Here is a 16,440-nt window from a genome sequence, read left to right on the forward strand (position 1 = left end):
CTAAACCCCAAGCATTACCTTCTTTCACAAAAAATCCTCACCTGTGTCAGTGTGGCTCAGAGCTCAAAACTGGAAGTTACTCAGCTACTGGTTATAGATGTTCTGCAAGATCTAAAGATCGAACATCTTTAGAGAAACAGCAGTCAGTGATGCTGATAAATAGATACAGTAGTCTGTTCTCTCTTCTGTGCAAATAACCTTCATAAGATAAAAGAAATCCTGTTGGATTTCATAAAATTAATTTATTGTTGTAGATGGCCATAATTTACTCCCTTTCAGAACAAGCCTGGGCTCTGCCTTTCTGAGTTCATGACATGAATGACACATTGCAAGTATTGGCCATGTTTCTAAAATCCTTAATTCCTACCTATTAATCTGCATTTTTCTACATTTAGTAGTTTCAGGAGAGAACAAAGGAACCAGAAGGCTAAGAGATTTGTAAATTACAGAAAAGCAAAAAGTCAAGATACCTAAACATAGGTCTCAGTGCCATTTTAAACATCTTGGGTTACCCTTTCAAGTGTCTAGCTACTGCTTCAGAACAGTGTGTTCTATAAGTCTTGTGTCATAGATCCTGGTACCATCCATGTCTTGGATAACCTAGGGTATCTACAATGTCACAACAGATCTATGTTTAAGGTACCTGAATCACTCCTGGATTTCCACAGAACTACTTTTAAATAAGACCCTTCTTTTCTAGGATTTAGCATTTAGGACAGAAATTTAAAGTGTATTTTCAATTGCTGGTGTCAACAGGAATACACTCTGTCTGCTGCCCATTACTGCCCCATAGTAAGAAGCTGTCAAATGGAACAAAGTTAGCCTCTAAAATGTACCCCTCCAAGAGTACAAATATAGAACCAGACCAGTGAGGAAGAAGCACTGGGTTATTCTGAAAATGGTCTCTTACCTTAAGTGATATTGCTAAGTAGCTCTGTAAAATTTGACGTGCAACATCTTTATCCAGACCACCTGTGTAAGCAGGAAATTTCATTATCTGCATGATAAAGAGAATCATATTTATTAGAAAATATTATATTTTAAAAATAGATATAAATAACAACATAATAAGCCTCTTACTGTAGGAATTGTCCATCCAAATTCACAGTTATTTACTCCTATCATATATGGGACTGCATTGATAACTTTTTCAGATAGTAACTGTCTGGGACTCTTTGGAAAAAATATACCATCTGCAGATGCACTGATGAAGAAGGAAGACTAGAGGGGAAAAAAAAAAAAGCTTCATTAATACAGAAAATTTGCTTCTAGAAAAAAATTTCAGATTTTTACTGTAGTTCCAAAGCAAAACAAAATAAAGTGACAAGTGAAAATATAAGAAGAATTAGCATTTAAGTAATCTCTACATTTTCTCTGACAGTTTTTCTGCACTAGGCAGAAGATTCTGAGAAGATTAGCATTATATTTTTAATGTTTGTGAAACATAGGTGATGTCCAGTTTCTATCTCTTCTTAGTTAGTTCAATCCTGTTATGGATGTGTGAAGCAGTAGTGAAAAAACTAACTTCTGTGTTGAAACTGCAAAGGAACATGGAAGCCAGCACTGTGATAGGAAATTTTAAGTAGGGCCTAATATAATATATTAATTAGTTTTCAGGTTCTCCCGGAGAAAATGTGATATTTCATGCACTCTTTTCCTTCCCCTGGTAGAGCATGACAGCAAAACACAAGTAGCAAAAAGTCCATGCAGAATGAAAGGGAAGTAACCTGTTCACATTTTTCAGGTGAGGTCTAGCACAACTGCAGTGTTGTCAAATCCTGAAAAGGTCAACAAAGTCAGATGTTACATCCACTTCAAGTTCTCTTAATACTACAACACAGAAATAGCATAAAATTTGAAATGTCACTTAAATGCAAGAAGTATGATTTCACCTACCATTTTTAGTGTTATTTGTACTATCTCTTCTTCTGTTTTTTCTCTTAAGCATTCAACTACTGCAGCTGAACTAGATTTGTCACAGCCAGAGGCAGCAGCAATTCTCTGCAATCAATAAAAACAAACACTTTTCATCTAGTTCCCATAGAAGGCTCTATGTGCCAGAGCCTGAGAGACCAGCAGGGGGGAGTCTAAATTTCTGCCCAAAGATTACTGAAGCCAGACATGTTCCAGCTGCAGAGGTAGAGAATAGGAATCCCTCACAACCCTTCACACTGTGGGCTGAGCAGAAGAGCAAAACATACACCTCCAAAATATTTTTATACAGAAACAGACCAAGATAGTTGTTCTGGTAAGTAACATGCTGGGATGAGAAGGCAGGATGACATAAAGTAGTTGAGTGATGCACAGTCAGAACCCAACAATGTACATGGTAACAAAGAGTACATTACACCATTCTTGATGATGTCTTTCTGGGTGAAGTAACAGCTGTCATTAGAAAGACAGAGCTCATTATAATCTTGCTTCTTTTCTACCTCTGGTTATCAAATCTAGGTTTCTGGAAGTTCTTTCTTGTAGTTGAAAAAAAAAAATTGGGTTGAAGTCAGGTCTTCTTTTCAGATATAAACAAATTGAATAGTCTTGTTTATTTGCATACAACAGGCATCAAACAGGAGGGCAAGAGAGGAGTATTCAGAATCTGGTGCCATTTTGTAGGCAAAAATTATAGCTCAACTTTTCTTGAAGACAGTACATGTTAATAGTATTCCTTTACATTTCACACTTCTTCCCTGCCTTCTCTCTTCGCTTCCTTAGTCTTTTGCATTCACTCAGAAATATGTGGATATTTGGGTATTTGAAAAGCAAAACATCATTAAACATATTTGCACACAGAAAGACTGTCTGTAATGACTGTGGCTGCAAGTTTCACAAGAAAAAAATTCTGGTTTTACATTTTGGAATAAACAGTTTAAGATATGCAAAGCTATCAGGAAAAATAATGAAAACTACCCCAAAATACCCACTCGTGCTTCCTCCTCAGGCTGGTCAGTGAACAAAACCCTGACTGCAGTACCACTCTCTGAAATGGCCTTATGAAACAAGCCCTTTGCCAGGGGAGATAAGACCTGTAAAAAGGCAAGAACAAGCATTACAAGCATGACAAGCATTAAGTTCTGACCACTGACTTAAAATTTCAATATCAGGAATTGTCATTTATAACATTTTGAAAACAACTGTCATAAGACTGTTATTCTGTAGCCTCTGATCATAGTTCAGCTATGCAAAGGGTTTTGGCAGCACTCCCAGGGATACGGAGTTCATGCCTGCCTTTTCCCCTCCCGTAGCACCTTGTTTCTAAGACTTCACGGAACTACACTGCAAGCCAGATATGGATCAAATAGAACTGTGTCCAAGATAGTCTGGCTGTGCTGCAGAAGGGAATAAAGAACTACTGGTCAGAGGGCAGGAGCTTAGAAAACAGGAATTTTTATCCTGTGTGTCGCTGAACCCTGGTTTCACTGTGTGATCTGTACCAAATTTTGAGAGACTGGAGAAGAAGAACCTCTTAGCCAAGTGCTCAGTGTTGATGCAAAAATTTTACATAATCTCTGGGTCACAAAATGCAGTCTAGTACAGCTGTCATGACTATTCACCTTGGTTACTTTGTACAAGTGACTGTCAAAGCAAACAGGAAATGGGCAATACATCCACTTAAAGCACTTTTCTCACAAGGACAAATTTCTGGGGTTTTGGCACTGCAAAAAACCCCCAGAATGTAATTTAATAGATGAGGAATAACATTTTGGGTCTGAATTACAAGATTTGAGTATGAAAAGAACATTTTAATCAATCAGAAGCTGTGTCATTTACTATAAAACCATCCATTTTCTCTCACTGACTTTTCATGCAGGTACTAAAAATGAATGTGGACAGTTTTTTTCCCTAAGTAATTAAAATTCAATGTTACTGTGTGAACTTACAAGAGCAGAAACACTGACTCCTCCTGCAGATTCTCCAGCAATAGTGACAGATCCTGGATCTCCTCCAAAATGTATGATGTTTTCCTGAATCCACTGAAGAGCTGCTACTTGATCTAAATACCCCCAGTTACCTCGGGCATGCTGATCACCAGTGCTGCAGAGAAACAACAGATTTGTTTAATGCTCAGTGCAAGAAAAAAGGCAGAGAAAAATACAATCTGTGGTATAAAAAATCAGCTCCCATTCTCTACACAGAGCTTTTCTACAAAACTGAAAAATAAATGGCTCAGAAAGCATTGAAATTAGGGTAGCCATCGAACAAGAGCAGTCTTGGAAGCTGACGTGGGACTTGTAAATTGTTCCCAACTGCTGCATAAGTAATTAAGAAATGTATAGTTTCTTTGCATGGGCAAGTATTCAGCACGTCTCCTCACAAAGGCTTTGCACACATAATTTTGGAAATCACTTAGCAAAAACTGAGATAAAATATCTTACCTAAAATATCCAGCAATACCTAATCTGTACTGAATTGTTACAACCACCACATTGTCAAAGGCCGCCAATGCTGAGCCATCATATGATGAAGCTGCTCCAAAAACTAATCCACCTCCATGGATCCATACAAAGACCTGGAAAGACAAAACCAGAAACAACCCAGTACAGATAAGAGCTCCCAGTGATAAAAACTGTACTGTTTCACTCCTGACTCTTTCAGGTTACATTGCACAAATGGTGGAAGTCTTTTGAATATGAGGCCTGTGGTTCTACAAAATGGCATTTATTTTATTAGATATCTACACTATACCAGTGCCCCGTGATTTTTGACAGATTATTTTGAGGAAATTAAACATTACCTAGATAAAATGTCCATAAAATTTTATTTGTAAAATAGGATTTCTTGTCTGTCTTAAACCTCAGCAAATATTTTCTGAGGCAAAGCATGTAAATTGATCATTGTTACAAAACTGCACCTGTAAGTCTGCAGATAGCACAGGTTGTAGGTTTGCTGTAAAATAATTTTGCTAGAGGTTATATAATGATATTCCTTACAGGCAGCTTCTCCCTTTTTTCAGTAGAAACAGGTGTATACACATTTAGGTATAAGCAATCTTCAGACACTTGGAGAAGAACTTTTTCTTTTCTATTAGTAATACTGTCCGAAAAAACTTGTCCTTGTACTTTATCCTGTAGACACCTGAATAAATGAAAAAATAACAAAAATAACTAAAACCTCAAAGCTATGAAGTGCATCTTTTTTGTACTTCCACAACAAAGTGCAAACCAGAAACCAATCTCTAGTACATTTCTAGATTCTTGGCAACTGAAAATATAGAAGTTTTTTTCACTTCTTTTTTTTCTTCCTTTGACCTGTCATCAAGGAAACCCATAAAAAGGAGCTGCAATCTACAGCAGTACACAGTGACATGCAGATATAATTTTGCATGTTTCAAAATATTACAGAAATATACCTGCAAATACATGTGGCTATAAATTACTTCAATGAAAATGCAAACAAATTAGTTTACATCTTCCATAGCTTTTTATAAAACAAGGGCAGTAGAATAAATGGAGTAAGACATTTACAATATAGACTAGAATTGGTCTGCATTTCTTATGTGTCCCATTAAGCATATGACTGACTCAGCACCTTTTTCTTCTAATATTTTATTCCAACATTTCCTCAGCTTCTTTAAGTTTCTGCTCCAAAGCTACACAGTTTATAAACATTGTTAATTAATGGCCAAATACTCATGAAACAGAACATTATTGGCAAAGTGATGGTCCATATTAGTTCGTCACTGATGCCCATTAGATAGCTGTTTTTCAATAAAAAGAGAAGCTTATAAAGAAGTCTTTAGAAATGCATTCACTGTAACAGTTACAGCTGGTAATGAGATGGCACTAAGGAATTTATCTTTGTGGCTTTTGATTGCCCTGTACATCCGTGTCCTAGAATTGCATATAATATCAAATTATTAAAAAGATCAGTGGTTTTGTCACTTACATTGGAGGGTAGGATGTGGCGTCTCTGACACCTTTCCATGTCTCGGGTGGCTGGGGTTCAGAAAACCTCAGTGGTCCAGTGGGAGGCTTAGCAAAAGGAAGTCCCAAAAAGACATTTACACTTCTCTCAGCTGCATCTACCTTGAATTGATACCCTCGGACTCTCCCATATTTGGTCACCACTTCTGGTTGCTCTGCTTTTTGTCCTGGAGGATGTGAGCACAAAATCACATAACTGGTCTATTCATAAGTCATTGCCAGATTTCCCAAGATCTTTAGCTACTTAAATATACAGATTTTGTTTACATAAACTATCTATTTTCATACATGAGGCTTCAACAAACTCTAATTAGTATAACTGGCATTATTTCAGCCTTCATTTCAATTGGTTTGCATGTATAAACTCCCTCAGGTATGTCATATGTATTGTCTTACTGTACACACACATTAGTAATTGCATATAGATCTTAATCCTTTTAGACCCAGGTTGATAGTTAAAAGTCCAATAGATTGCTCTCATTAAGAAAATGAATTTCCTTTTAAAGAAAAGATCTGTAAACACACAAGTATATTCTGGACCTTTGATAGTATGTACAGCCAAAAGAAAAATCTTCTAACATACGTGAAAATAGTCTAGCATATATAAATAGAGTTAACATTTAGGTAAGATTCATTTTAAGATTGGTGTAAAAGTTCTCAATACCAAATTACCAGTGTGGTACAGTGGTCTGCTCTGCCTCAGCAGACAAGATTTTGGATCAGGAATTTGATTTTGCTATTTGCAAAAAAGGCACATAAGACAAACGGCTGAAAAGAGATCACAAAAAGAAATTAAGAATTATTTGCTATTCAGACTTAATTTCTATGCAGCAAGGTTGGGTGCCCAGCTCCTCCAATAACGCTGGGGTTCCCCTTGGTGAGCAAGCTGCACATGTGCTGTCTCCTTACAGAAGGTGACAGGGAAAAACGCTTCCGAAGCTTACCAGTAGCTACCAGTGCTGTGACCCCAACAGAGAGAATCAAGGACAGCAGCAAGGTGTCCTCTCCAGCTGCCATTTTGCAAGCTAGTCACATATTTACTTCCTCAGTGTGTTGCCTTATATACTCCCTTAAGTATAACTGTTATGCAAGGCAAACACTGATTAGGAAGAGCAATACTCAAGCTGTGAGCCAACCTTGGCGGTGCCCTACCTGTAAGCCACTCCTTGGAGGGGACTGCACGGCAGCTCAGCTCTCTATGGGGACAGGGAGACCTCCTGCCTTGCACAGTGGCACCACAAGTTTCATACTGGCTCCTTAGTGCTCCTTATAAATCTTATTCACAAAACCTCAGGCATCAGCAACGTGCTTTAAAATGCTTTCAAAAGAGTCTTCCATTGCCACAGGAGATTTGTCCTTGTGCTGTAACGCTACCATCTTTCACAATGAAGTTAGCGTTTCCTCATGCTACACAGTGAAAAGACCATGAAGGGCACTACGCTTTTACTTATTAATCTGTTTATTTCATTTTGGTATTAATATCTTAATATCAGTAAAAATTGAGGGACTTCTCACAAAAGGATATTTCTGGACAAAAGTAACACTAAAAAATATTAGCTTTTCCTGCAGGGTGGATACTTCACTCAGGTGTGTGTGTGTTCGGGGATTTTTGTTTGATATCTAACACAATACATGAGTTTTGCAACACTAAAGAGATGATTTCTCAACTTTGGTAGCATGGGGACAATATTAAAGGATTTGGGTGGTAACTGTACATTTAATGCCTCTGAAAAATCAGGAGGGTTTATGGACTTCTGCATGAATGCACTTCTGCATGAACCCCATAATTGGGGAATGATATGAAAAAGGGGGAAGAAATAGCTGAATAGAAATAAAAGAGAATTTCTGCCCACATTAACTAAGAGGTTGTGTTAGTTTTATGTAAGCTTTGGGCTCTGCCTTTTTTTTTTTTTTTTTTTTTTTTTTTTTTTTGGCAAGGCTCAGTAGCTCTTGCCCCAGAAAGGCTTTCTGCAATTTTGTATCACAAGAATTCTCAGTTGTCAGACATAGCACTTCTGCAGATTTACTGCTTGAACCTTTCTTGTCATCTAAGCGGGCTGTAAAGACCCACAGTCATTAAATTAGTTCAGCACATATATTACACACTGAATAGTCCAGCGTACTACAGCTATGCTTGTGTACTTTACTCCAAATCTTCCAAAGTATATATGCACAGGTGTGATTTATAGCCCTTGTAAGTAAATCCCAGTCAACTTTAAACTGGACGGCTTAGAGAGCAAACTGTTGGCAGGTACCTTCAAAAGTACACATTCAGCACATGCTGAGTATCTTAAGCATTTGTTCTGTTAATCAGGAGACTTGGGGCTCTGTACTGAGCCCTGTGCAATTACACTGTTAACAGTGCCAGTGCTACACTAGCGTGAGTACCAGCTGTTTCTGAGTGTACAGTTAGTGCACTGTATACATTGGCAAATGGGATAACAATGTAAATTTGAGCTTCTAAGAAAATAATGTGGACAATAACTTCATTGCAGAATTTTTATAGCTATATAGATGTTCTCTGGGAGACTTTTTTCTTGTTTCTTAAGAGTGAAATTCATGATGCTTAAGGTCAGTAAAACTAGTCTGGGATTAGTCTGCACTGTTATGAATGTACAGTCTATGCTGTATTGAAAGATGCACTGTCAAATGCAGTGAATGGAAACAGGTTCCTGGGGTACAAGTGATGGAGTTTAGTATAAATTATCTTCTACCTTTATCTGTGTGATAAAGGTTTCCTAGAAGCCAAGGGCAGAAGTACTGTATAGTAGTAAAATCTCCACTCCTGTTTGCCTGCTTGAATGCTGTTGCCAATTATAGAATCCTAGAATGGTTTGGGTTGGAAGGGACTTTGAAGATCATCTAGTTCCAACCCCCCTGCCCTGGGCAGGGACACCTTCCGCTAGCCCAGGTTGCTCACAGCCCCGTCCAGCCTGGCCTTGAACCCTGCCAGGGAGGGGGCAGCCACAGCTGCTCTGGGAAACCTCTGCCACTGTCTCACCGCCATCACAGGGAAGAATTTCTTCCTTAGATCTCATTTGAATCTACCCTCTTTCAGTTGAAAACCGTTACCCCCCATCCTATCCCTACACCCCCTGACCAAGAGTTCCTCCCCACCTTTCCTGCAGCCCCTTTCAGTACTGGGAGGCCGCTCTAAGGTCTCCCCGGAGCCTTCTCTTCTCCAGGCTGAACACCCCCAACTCTCTCAGCCTGTCCTCACAGGGGAGCTGCTCCAGCCCCTGAGCATCTCTGTGGCCTCCTCTGGAATCACTCAAGCAGGTCCATCTCCTTCTTATACTGGGGGCCCCAGAGCTGGACACAGCACTGCAGGGGGGTCTCACAGGAGAGGAGTAGATAATTCTCCCACTGTCTCCACTTACCTTGGACTGCTTTGGTTTCTGGCATGGGAAAACTGTTTCCATGTGAGGTGGAACTGCAGGAATCCTGCTTGTCACTCAGCTTACATCCTGATGGGCACGCATGCCTCGACTCACTTGTGACCCACAAATTACAGGAAGACACCTTTGCTACAAAGCCAAATGCAGTGTACTCTGCTTACTGCTCTCTCCTTTTGCTGTAACAAACTTTATCTTTATAAACAATTTTATTTTCTATCTCCTGATCTTTACTGATTATACTAAACTCTGTCCTTTCCCATTTGCTTTCCCTTTATTTTTTCCCCTTCATTTACTCTTTTCCAAGCCTTACTCTTCAATCTTTGCTCTGCTCACTACTTCTCTCTCAAGTACCCATTCTCCAAAATATCTCAGTCCATACCCCATCCACAGTCCCAGAGAAGCAGCCATTCTGAAAATATTATCAGTGCAAACAAGTTTCTGCAAATTCTGCCAATCATACTTACAATAAGATAATAAACAAATGGGGTTTTAGATCCCTATACCCTTGCCTGTAGATATTTTGTATGGATCAACAAGCATGACCTACATGCTCTGCAAATATAGAAAGTCTTACTCTAGTGAGATAAACTAAACTTGTGGAATCTGGAGACAGTGCTACATACCTGGCAAGTGGAATTCTTGAATCCTGTTTGGCATTTAATTTTAAGAGAGAACATTTTGCAGCTTACCCTCAAGCAGTGAATAATGCATAAGTCAAAGATCAATCAAAAAAAATCCTGCCATAGGATGACATTTTCCTCTTTATACTTTAATGCACTGCTACCTTTCCTGACTTCAATAGCTGAAAAATAGACAAATGTCACATTTATAGGCCCATAACTGCATAAGAGCTCACAATTACATTTTGCCTCAAGTATGTGTGGTAGAAATGTTTAGAAATCTGCATTTAAAACAGGATCGGTTTGTTGTTGGGGTTTTTTTAGACCCTGGCAAGTATTCAGTGAAGCTAGAGTGTGTAAAACTTAGAGCTAGAGTCTATGAAGCTAGTGCTTGGACAGCTTTAACACTCTGTCTGCTTAACCTGTGGTAATCTTACATTAGATGTCTCTGGGAGGAGACAGAGTATCAGAGCACTCACCCCTAAGTAGACAGGAGTAAAATAATTTGACATTTTCCACTGTGATTTAATTTTAGCACTGCCTGTGCATAAGAAACCAGTTTTGCTGCACTTCTCTGCATATGCTTACAACATATGCATATATGCCATGCATATACATACAATGCTGCCTGTTTATCTCCTTTTAAAGGGAGAGGTACAGGGCCTCAGGGGAATTGTACGTGCAGTGAAAATCTATCAAGACTATTCTGAGATCATATTTCTCTCACAACACCTTAGCTAAAACAAAAGAAGGACAGATGCTTAGCAGGAATTCCTGTTTACCAAAACAGAAGTTGTGCTAACAGTCTAACCCTACCTCCTGAGTTCTTACTGGCAACAGAATTTGGGCAGAAAGATGTAGGAAATCCCACCCTATTTCTTCCAGTAAAGTCATTCGGAAAGAAGGGATGGTCAGGTGGTTGCTGTAGGTCATTAGCTGTTGTCCTGGTTCAGCTAGGACAGGGTTAAGTTTCCCAGCAGAGAGGGAGAAGGGATCTCCAGGCAGGTTATCCATACCAAGCTGTCAGGTCCGGGCGCGGGAACGCAGGAACTTTTCCTTTGTGGCTTTGGTTGTGGGGAGCATGGGGCTGTCTGTAACCATTGCGGTATTTCTCTGTATATCTTTTGTCTTGTTTACTGTTATTGCTGTTTATTGTTGTTATCATTGCTACTGTTGTTATATTAAATTTCTTCTTATTTTAACCCGGGGTTTGTGCCTCGCTTCCAGCCTGACAGGCTGCGGGTGGGGGAGGGGCAACGGCAACGTGGTCTCCGGTCCCAGCAGGGCCTAAACCAGCACAGCTGTGAACAATCTTAAATTTTTCCAGAGATGCAGAGAGGAGATGAAAGAAGAGGGGAATAGATGCCTGCATAATACTGCTGTGAGGTGGGAGTATGGTCAGGAATATGGTTGGGAGAGCTGGAGTAGCCTAGGAGCCAGATACAGGAAACAAACAAGACACAGCAGAGAAAGAAGTGTTTGACCACACTGAAACGAAGTGTTCAAGGCTTGCTCCTGGCAGTCCAAGTGCCTATCAGCTGGTCAGGGCACTGGAATTTTAATTCTAGTACAAACGAATGTCTCCCCAGTGCTAGTAATGAGGGCCTGTGAGCCAGGGCAAACAGAGGATCTGGAACTGACTGGTGGCACAGAGAACAGCCTGGAGGCCAAAGTAAAGCACCATGGAAGAGACAGAAAGTGTGAAAGTAAGGTTACCAATGTTGATACTTCTAGGGGAGTTATTTCTAAATTTCACAGGAAAAAAGTGTAGGTAGTGGAGACCATTTCTTCCTTTTCTAATGTTTGGGAGAAGTCATAATTCTGGCACTACTGTTACAGATTATGTATCACAACAGTCAGAAACACACTCTCTCCATTGTAAAACCAACTTACAAAAACCCTATTCTTTAGTTTCCTTCTTTTTTTTTTTTTCCACAGAAGACATTTCTGTATCTAAATCAGACTAAAACTTCTGTACCATCACTGATATACTTGATACCAAAAGACAGTTTTACTTGCAAATGAGGTCTTTATTGATTTCACCTTATTAACACAATGTTGCTGCTTACATTCTGTCTTCAGTCATGGGAAAGTGACAGAAAAACCTGAACAGTGGGGAAATCTGGTACCTGTATTTAATAAATGAGGCTTCTATTGTAGATACGAATACAGGAAAAAGTAAAGAATCACAGAGGGGAAACAGATCAACTGGAATTATCACAGTGAATAACTGCAAATACGACAGCTGTGAAGAAAAGGTGAAAAGAAGGGAAACATGATTTTATGCTCAAAATTACTTTAAGTAGGTTCTTTCATTATCCTAATAGCTTACATATTATGTGCATGTTCATACTGTAAATTATAACTCTGAATTAACCTTGTTTTCCATTCTTTTGTTATTTGTCTTTTCAAACATCATCTTTCTCCAGAATTCTACCTTCCTTTCTTTCAACTTTCTGGATTTCTTTTGTTTTAGATTTATCTCTAAGTATTCCTCATTTAGGTTGTAAGATGGCCATTCAACCAAACCCTCTCCATTAGGATTTCTGTAAACAACAAGAAAGAAAGAGTGAATGCAGGGAAATTCAATCATAGAAGTTAAGACTGAATCAACAAAACAGCTAACTCGCTATAGACTCAGAACAAACCAGTAATGTGTGTCATGAATCTCATGATTCTTACCCATTTCGAGCAAAGTTAGCCCAGTACTTCATTAGAGTTCTACTAAGGTTCTTTTCTTCCTCTGTAACTTCACCTGAGGCACAAAATAATTATTATGTGTGGCAGAAATCAAAACATTGCTACTACAGAGGCAGCATTTCACTGTGAATATGTTGTAACAACTTACTGATTACAATAGAGGGACCATACCTGCCATATGTAAGTAATACAGCAATCATCAAGAAAAGACTTCAGCACTCTTTATGAATGATATTAGCATAATTATCCTTATTCTACAAATCGAGGAATTGGGGTGCAAGGAAGTAAGGTGATTTGCCTGTAGCTTTTCAGCAAACTGGATGCAGGACAAAAGAAGTATCTATGTGTCCCAAGTCCCATTACAACTCAAGGAATGGGCCACATGCTTTAGTTTCATAGATATCATTCTAGCTTTGTGGGACTGAAACTCTATTATTTAGAGAATGACTGGGAAAAAAATTCCTTCATTCTGATACAAAACAGTGTCATTCCATGTCGCAGCACTTCAAGAATATTCATTTAAATATAGTTACACATATGCCCACCATAACAGCTAGGTGGAAATATTTTTAGTTAGTGTGTTATTAATTACAAATGCATCTCAATACATTGAGAAAAATCTTTGCTATTTTAATGCTCTCAGTAAATTTAGGCAAATAGAAAAAGAACTGTATAGTGTTTTCTAGTGTAGAATAACATAAGTAAAAAAAAAAAAAAAGGAACATTGAAAGGCTCTAGTAACTGATTAACAAATGCTTTTACAACGTAGCTGCATTGCTCCAAAGTTCAATGGAATAAAAGGAAATACTTTCATTTATGCAGGCTTTGAAACAGACTGCGAACTACTGTGCAAATGACAAAAAATAAAAGCAGAAAAAATGGTGAATTCACTTAAAGTGAGTAGAATTTCTGTGTTTCTTTGTCAAAATAAGAACTGTTCCTAATTTGTTTCACAAGAAAGAAAATACTCCATCCTGAGTATTATTGTTTTAGGCATATGCAATTAAAACAAATTACTGGATTCATAATATTCCTGAGGATGTGGCATCTTGTATGTAAGTGTTCAATGACTGGCACATTCATTTGGACTGCAGCAACATGTGATTCTGCCTGAAGGAACTAGATCTTCCAGAATCCTACAAGAATGCCCAAACTGACAAGGCAAAGGCAATTTTGAGAGTACAACCTTAATCCTTCTTCAATGGACTGGTTCCATTTTGGATAAAAGGCTTAAATATTGAGTCACAGGAGAAAATAGTTTTTAACCTAATCATTAGATCTTCATGCAGAAAATTAAACACTAGCGTTACAAGCCTTGCTCTAATCAACACAACTGGAACACTATCTGCAAAACAGACCTGAGTCCCCCATTCCCTGGAGCCTGATAGCCTGTGGGATTTCCTGGAGAGGAGAAGACATTAGCTTAAATTCCTCAGGAAAAGAAGAGAGCCTAGATTTTCTGCTTCCTAAACACTCTGCTAGTCCCCTGCAAGTTTAATTGACCTTTCCTTCAATTTATCTTTTAGCCAAAGCTATTTGGCAAATTCACAAATAGTGCTGGTATGATGAGAGTGATGTTTTCTAGCAAATCTCCTATCTGCTAAATTGTTGACTACACGTGTAACTTATTGTGCTGCAGAAACAGCAAGCTGTACATGATAAAGAATGGACAAGAAGTAAATTATCATTAAACAAATTCCAACAGGAGAAAGGGTCATACTTTGGTCTCACTGTTAACATATGCACTTTAGTCTGATTAAAACAGAAGTAGCACTACTGAACAGAAGAATGCCAGTGTTATGGGAATAATCTATAAGCAAACATTGAATGTTCTATTCCTTACTGCGTAGCTGAATATCACCAGCCAGATATGGTCCTCCAAAGACAAAGCCAACTTCATCTCCATGATCAGCTTTCACATACTCTGGTTTACTATCCCAGTATGAAGTGGGCCGATGCTGATATTCAAAGAAGTAGGCAGGAGCTCCAGACTCTAGAAGATGCAAGATTTAGAGAGTTAAAGAAGAGACGCATAAATTACAGCTGACATCAGCTCTTTAAAATATTACTTTAAACATGCTCAAAGCTTTATACTGGGCACATTTTTAATGTAATGCTACATATTCAAATATGTATTTTTGTTTTTTAATTCAAAATTAAGAACTCACAGCACTTACACAAAAAGTGAAAGACTCACCCCAGGAAAACTTACAGAAAACAAAGTAACATCAAGTTATCTTCCAGTTCTGGGTATTTTGGCATGGCTTGTCTACACTTAAATACCAGAAAATCACCAGACCACAGAGTTGCTGACTTTCCAAGCAGCAGTGGACCAAAGGACAAATTCCAGTTTGCTTTAATATGTTTTAATTTTTAAGCCTGTATACTTCAGTTAGCAAACATTTAGCTGTGCTATCATGCTCTGCTCTCAATATATTGTGACTACAAGCACAAGTGCAAGACACTAGTACAAAGATAAAGGAGTACATACATTTGCTTCACACAATCCTGGAGATCTATATCATTCTTCACCCTCAAGTTCCCAGTGGGAATCTCTAGAAGGGCTGCCTAAACATGACAGGATTTTTGTCTATGTCATTTGATCCAGCATGTATTAAGAGGTTTGAATATCCTACTGGTGTTCATTAGCTCACCCCTGTGATAATTCAGTGCTTTAATGGATGGCATAACAATTAGTGCATCCCCTAGCAAGTCCAGAAATCGGTCCCGTAGCTCAGCAGGATCATCTGTGTTTCCTAGATATTCATCCACTATCGCAGGCAGGAACTCTGATGGTACATACTAAGAGAAAAAGGGGAAACAAGACACAAACAGAAAAATTATGACACTCTGAATTAGCAACTAAAAACTCTTTTAAACTTCAGAGATTCTGCAAAGGCACAAAGGTCCAGGGTAGCACCCATGTGGATAGGAAACCATGATGGCAAACAAAACCTATTCAGACTTTTTTTTGGGGGAAAAAACAACACCACCGAAAACCAAACCAACCACCTCAGGCCAAATCTGCAACAGATTTATATGGGCTAAAACTCTACAGGAATCAACGAAGATCCAGCAACTTCTCCTGATAATACCTTTGACTTCTGTTTTCTTCAGGAGAAAAGAGATGGTGGGAATAACAAAAGTAAATTATGAGCCCTTGAAAGATTTATGGATTGTTAGACTACAGGGTAAGACCAATGGTATCTCCAAACACATCTTATGTTTTTAGTGTTAGAATTTGCTGCTTGAAAGATACATTTCAAAACTAGGAGTGCAAAGTTACTACTTTAAAAGTTACATTTAATTTAATGTAAACATATTGAAAAACCCTGCCTTGAAACCCATCAATCAGGGGGTTAGCCATCAGGTACCATAATATTAGGGACACTATTACAGTAATCCTACATACAAATACGTAAGATAAAAACATTGGTTCAGAGGTCTAGAAGAAAAAAGGTATTTCCCCAAATCCCAGACCTGACTGAATCCAATTTCTGTGTAACTCCATACACGGTAGTCCTGTCAACTTTGCTGTGCCTCTCCCCAAAGCATAACATGACCTGAAGTCTTAGTAACACTATGACTCAAGCAGGAAATTAGAGAACATGAAACTTCACAAATCTGTTATATGCATTAAAAAGAAATTTCAATTCTCAAATTAGATTAGTGCAACAGTACTTACCAACATTGGCAGGAAAAACTCTAAAGTTGAAATGATTGATTTTTTATCTCCTATTTCCTTCAACCCTGGTATTGTTGATGTCTACACAGAAAAAAAAAAAAAAGTGTTATTAGTGC

At 38.4% G+C, this 16,440-nt stretch overlaps 2 protein-coding genes across 6 annotated transcripts in view; both read right to left on the reverse strand.

The window, feature by feature from the left end:
- Positions 1-1,117: 1,117 nt before the first annotated feature.
- Positions 1,118-5,996, reverse strand: LOC141963580 (fatty acyl-CoA hydrolase precursor, medium chain-like). Its single transcript, XM_074913011.1, has 8 exons — positions 5,884-5,996; positions 4,929-5,073; positions 4,374-4,507; positions 3,879-4,032; positions 2,922-3,023; positions 1,897-2,001; positions 1,728-1,778; positions 1,118-1,221 (listed from the first exon to the last, which is right to left on the reverse strand). Coding segments are annotated over exons 1-7 (669 nt in total). The 5' UTR covers positions 5,886-5,996; the 3' UTR covers positions 1,118-1,221; positions 1,728-1,751.
- A 3-nt stretch (positions 5,997-5,999) lies between these two features.
- LOC141963578 (fatty acyl-CoA hydrolase precursor, medium chain-like) overlaps positions 6,000-16,440 on the reverse strand; it is a 35,442-nt gene continuing 25,001 nt past the window's right edge. For 4 of the 5 annotated variants that reach the window (XM_074913007.1, XM_074913008.1, XM_074913005.1 and 1 more), the window contains 6 exons: positions 16,325-16,405; positions 15,294-15,441; positions 14,483-14,632; positions 12,622-12,694; positions 12,317-12,485; positions 11,960-12,184 (listed from right to left, as the gene is read on the reverse strand). In XM_074913007.1, the coding sequence (XP_074769108.1) occupies positions 12,005-12,184; positions 12,317-12,485; positions 12,622-12,694; positions 14,483-14,632; positions 15,294-15,441; positions 16,325-16,405 (801 nt within the window). In that variant the 3' untranslated portion in view covers positions 11,960-12,004. Of the gene's footprint in view, positions 6,089-11,959; positions 12,185-12,316; positions 12,486-12,621; positions 12,695-14,482; positions 14,633-15,293; positions 15,442-16,324; positions 16,406-16,440 lie in introns of those variants that run through there. The other variant, XM_074913004.1, reaches the window with a different exon arrangement.

The sequence above is a fragment of the Athene noctua genome, chromosome 9, assembly GCF_965140245.1.
Source record: "Athene noctua chromosome 9, bAthNoc1.hap1.1, whole genome shotgun sequence".
Lineage (NCBI taxonomy): Eukaryota > Metazoa > Chordata > Aves > Strigiformes > Strigidae > Athene > Athene noctua.

Excerpts from the sequence above, each read along its gene's own strand:
- LOC141963580 (XM_074913011.1), bottom strand. Across the intron at positions 4,033-4,373 it reads GGTATTGCTGGATATTTTAG|CACTGGTGATCAGCATGCCC; the intron begins GTAAGATATTTT and ends GTTTCTCTGCAG. Across the intron at positions 1,779-1,896 it reads TACAAATAACACTAAAAATG|GATTTGACAACACTGCAGTT; the intron begins GTAGGTGAAATC and ends TGACCTTTTCAG.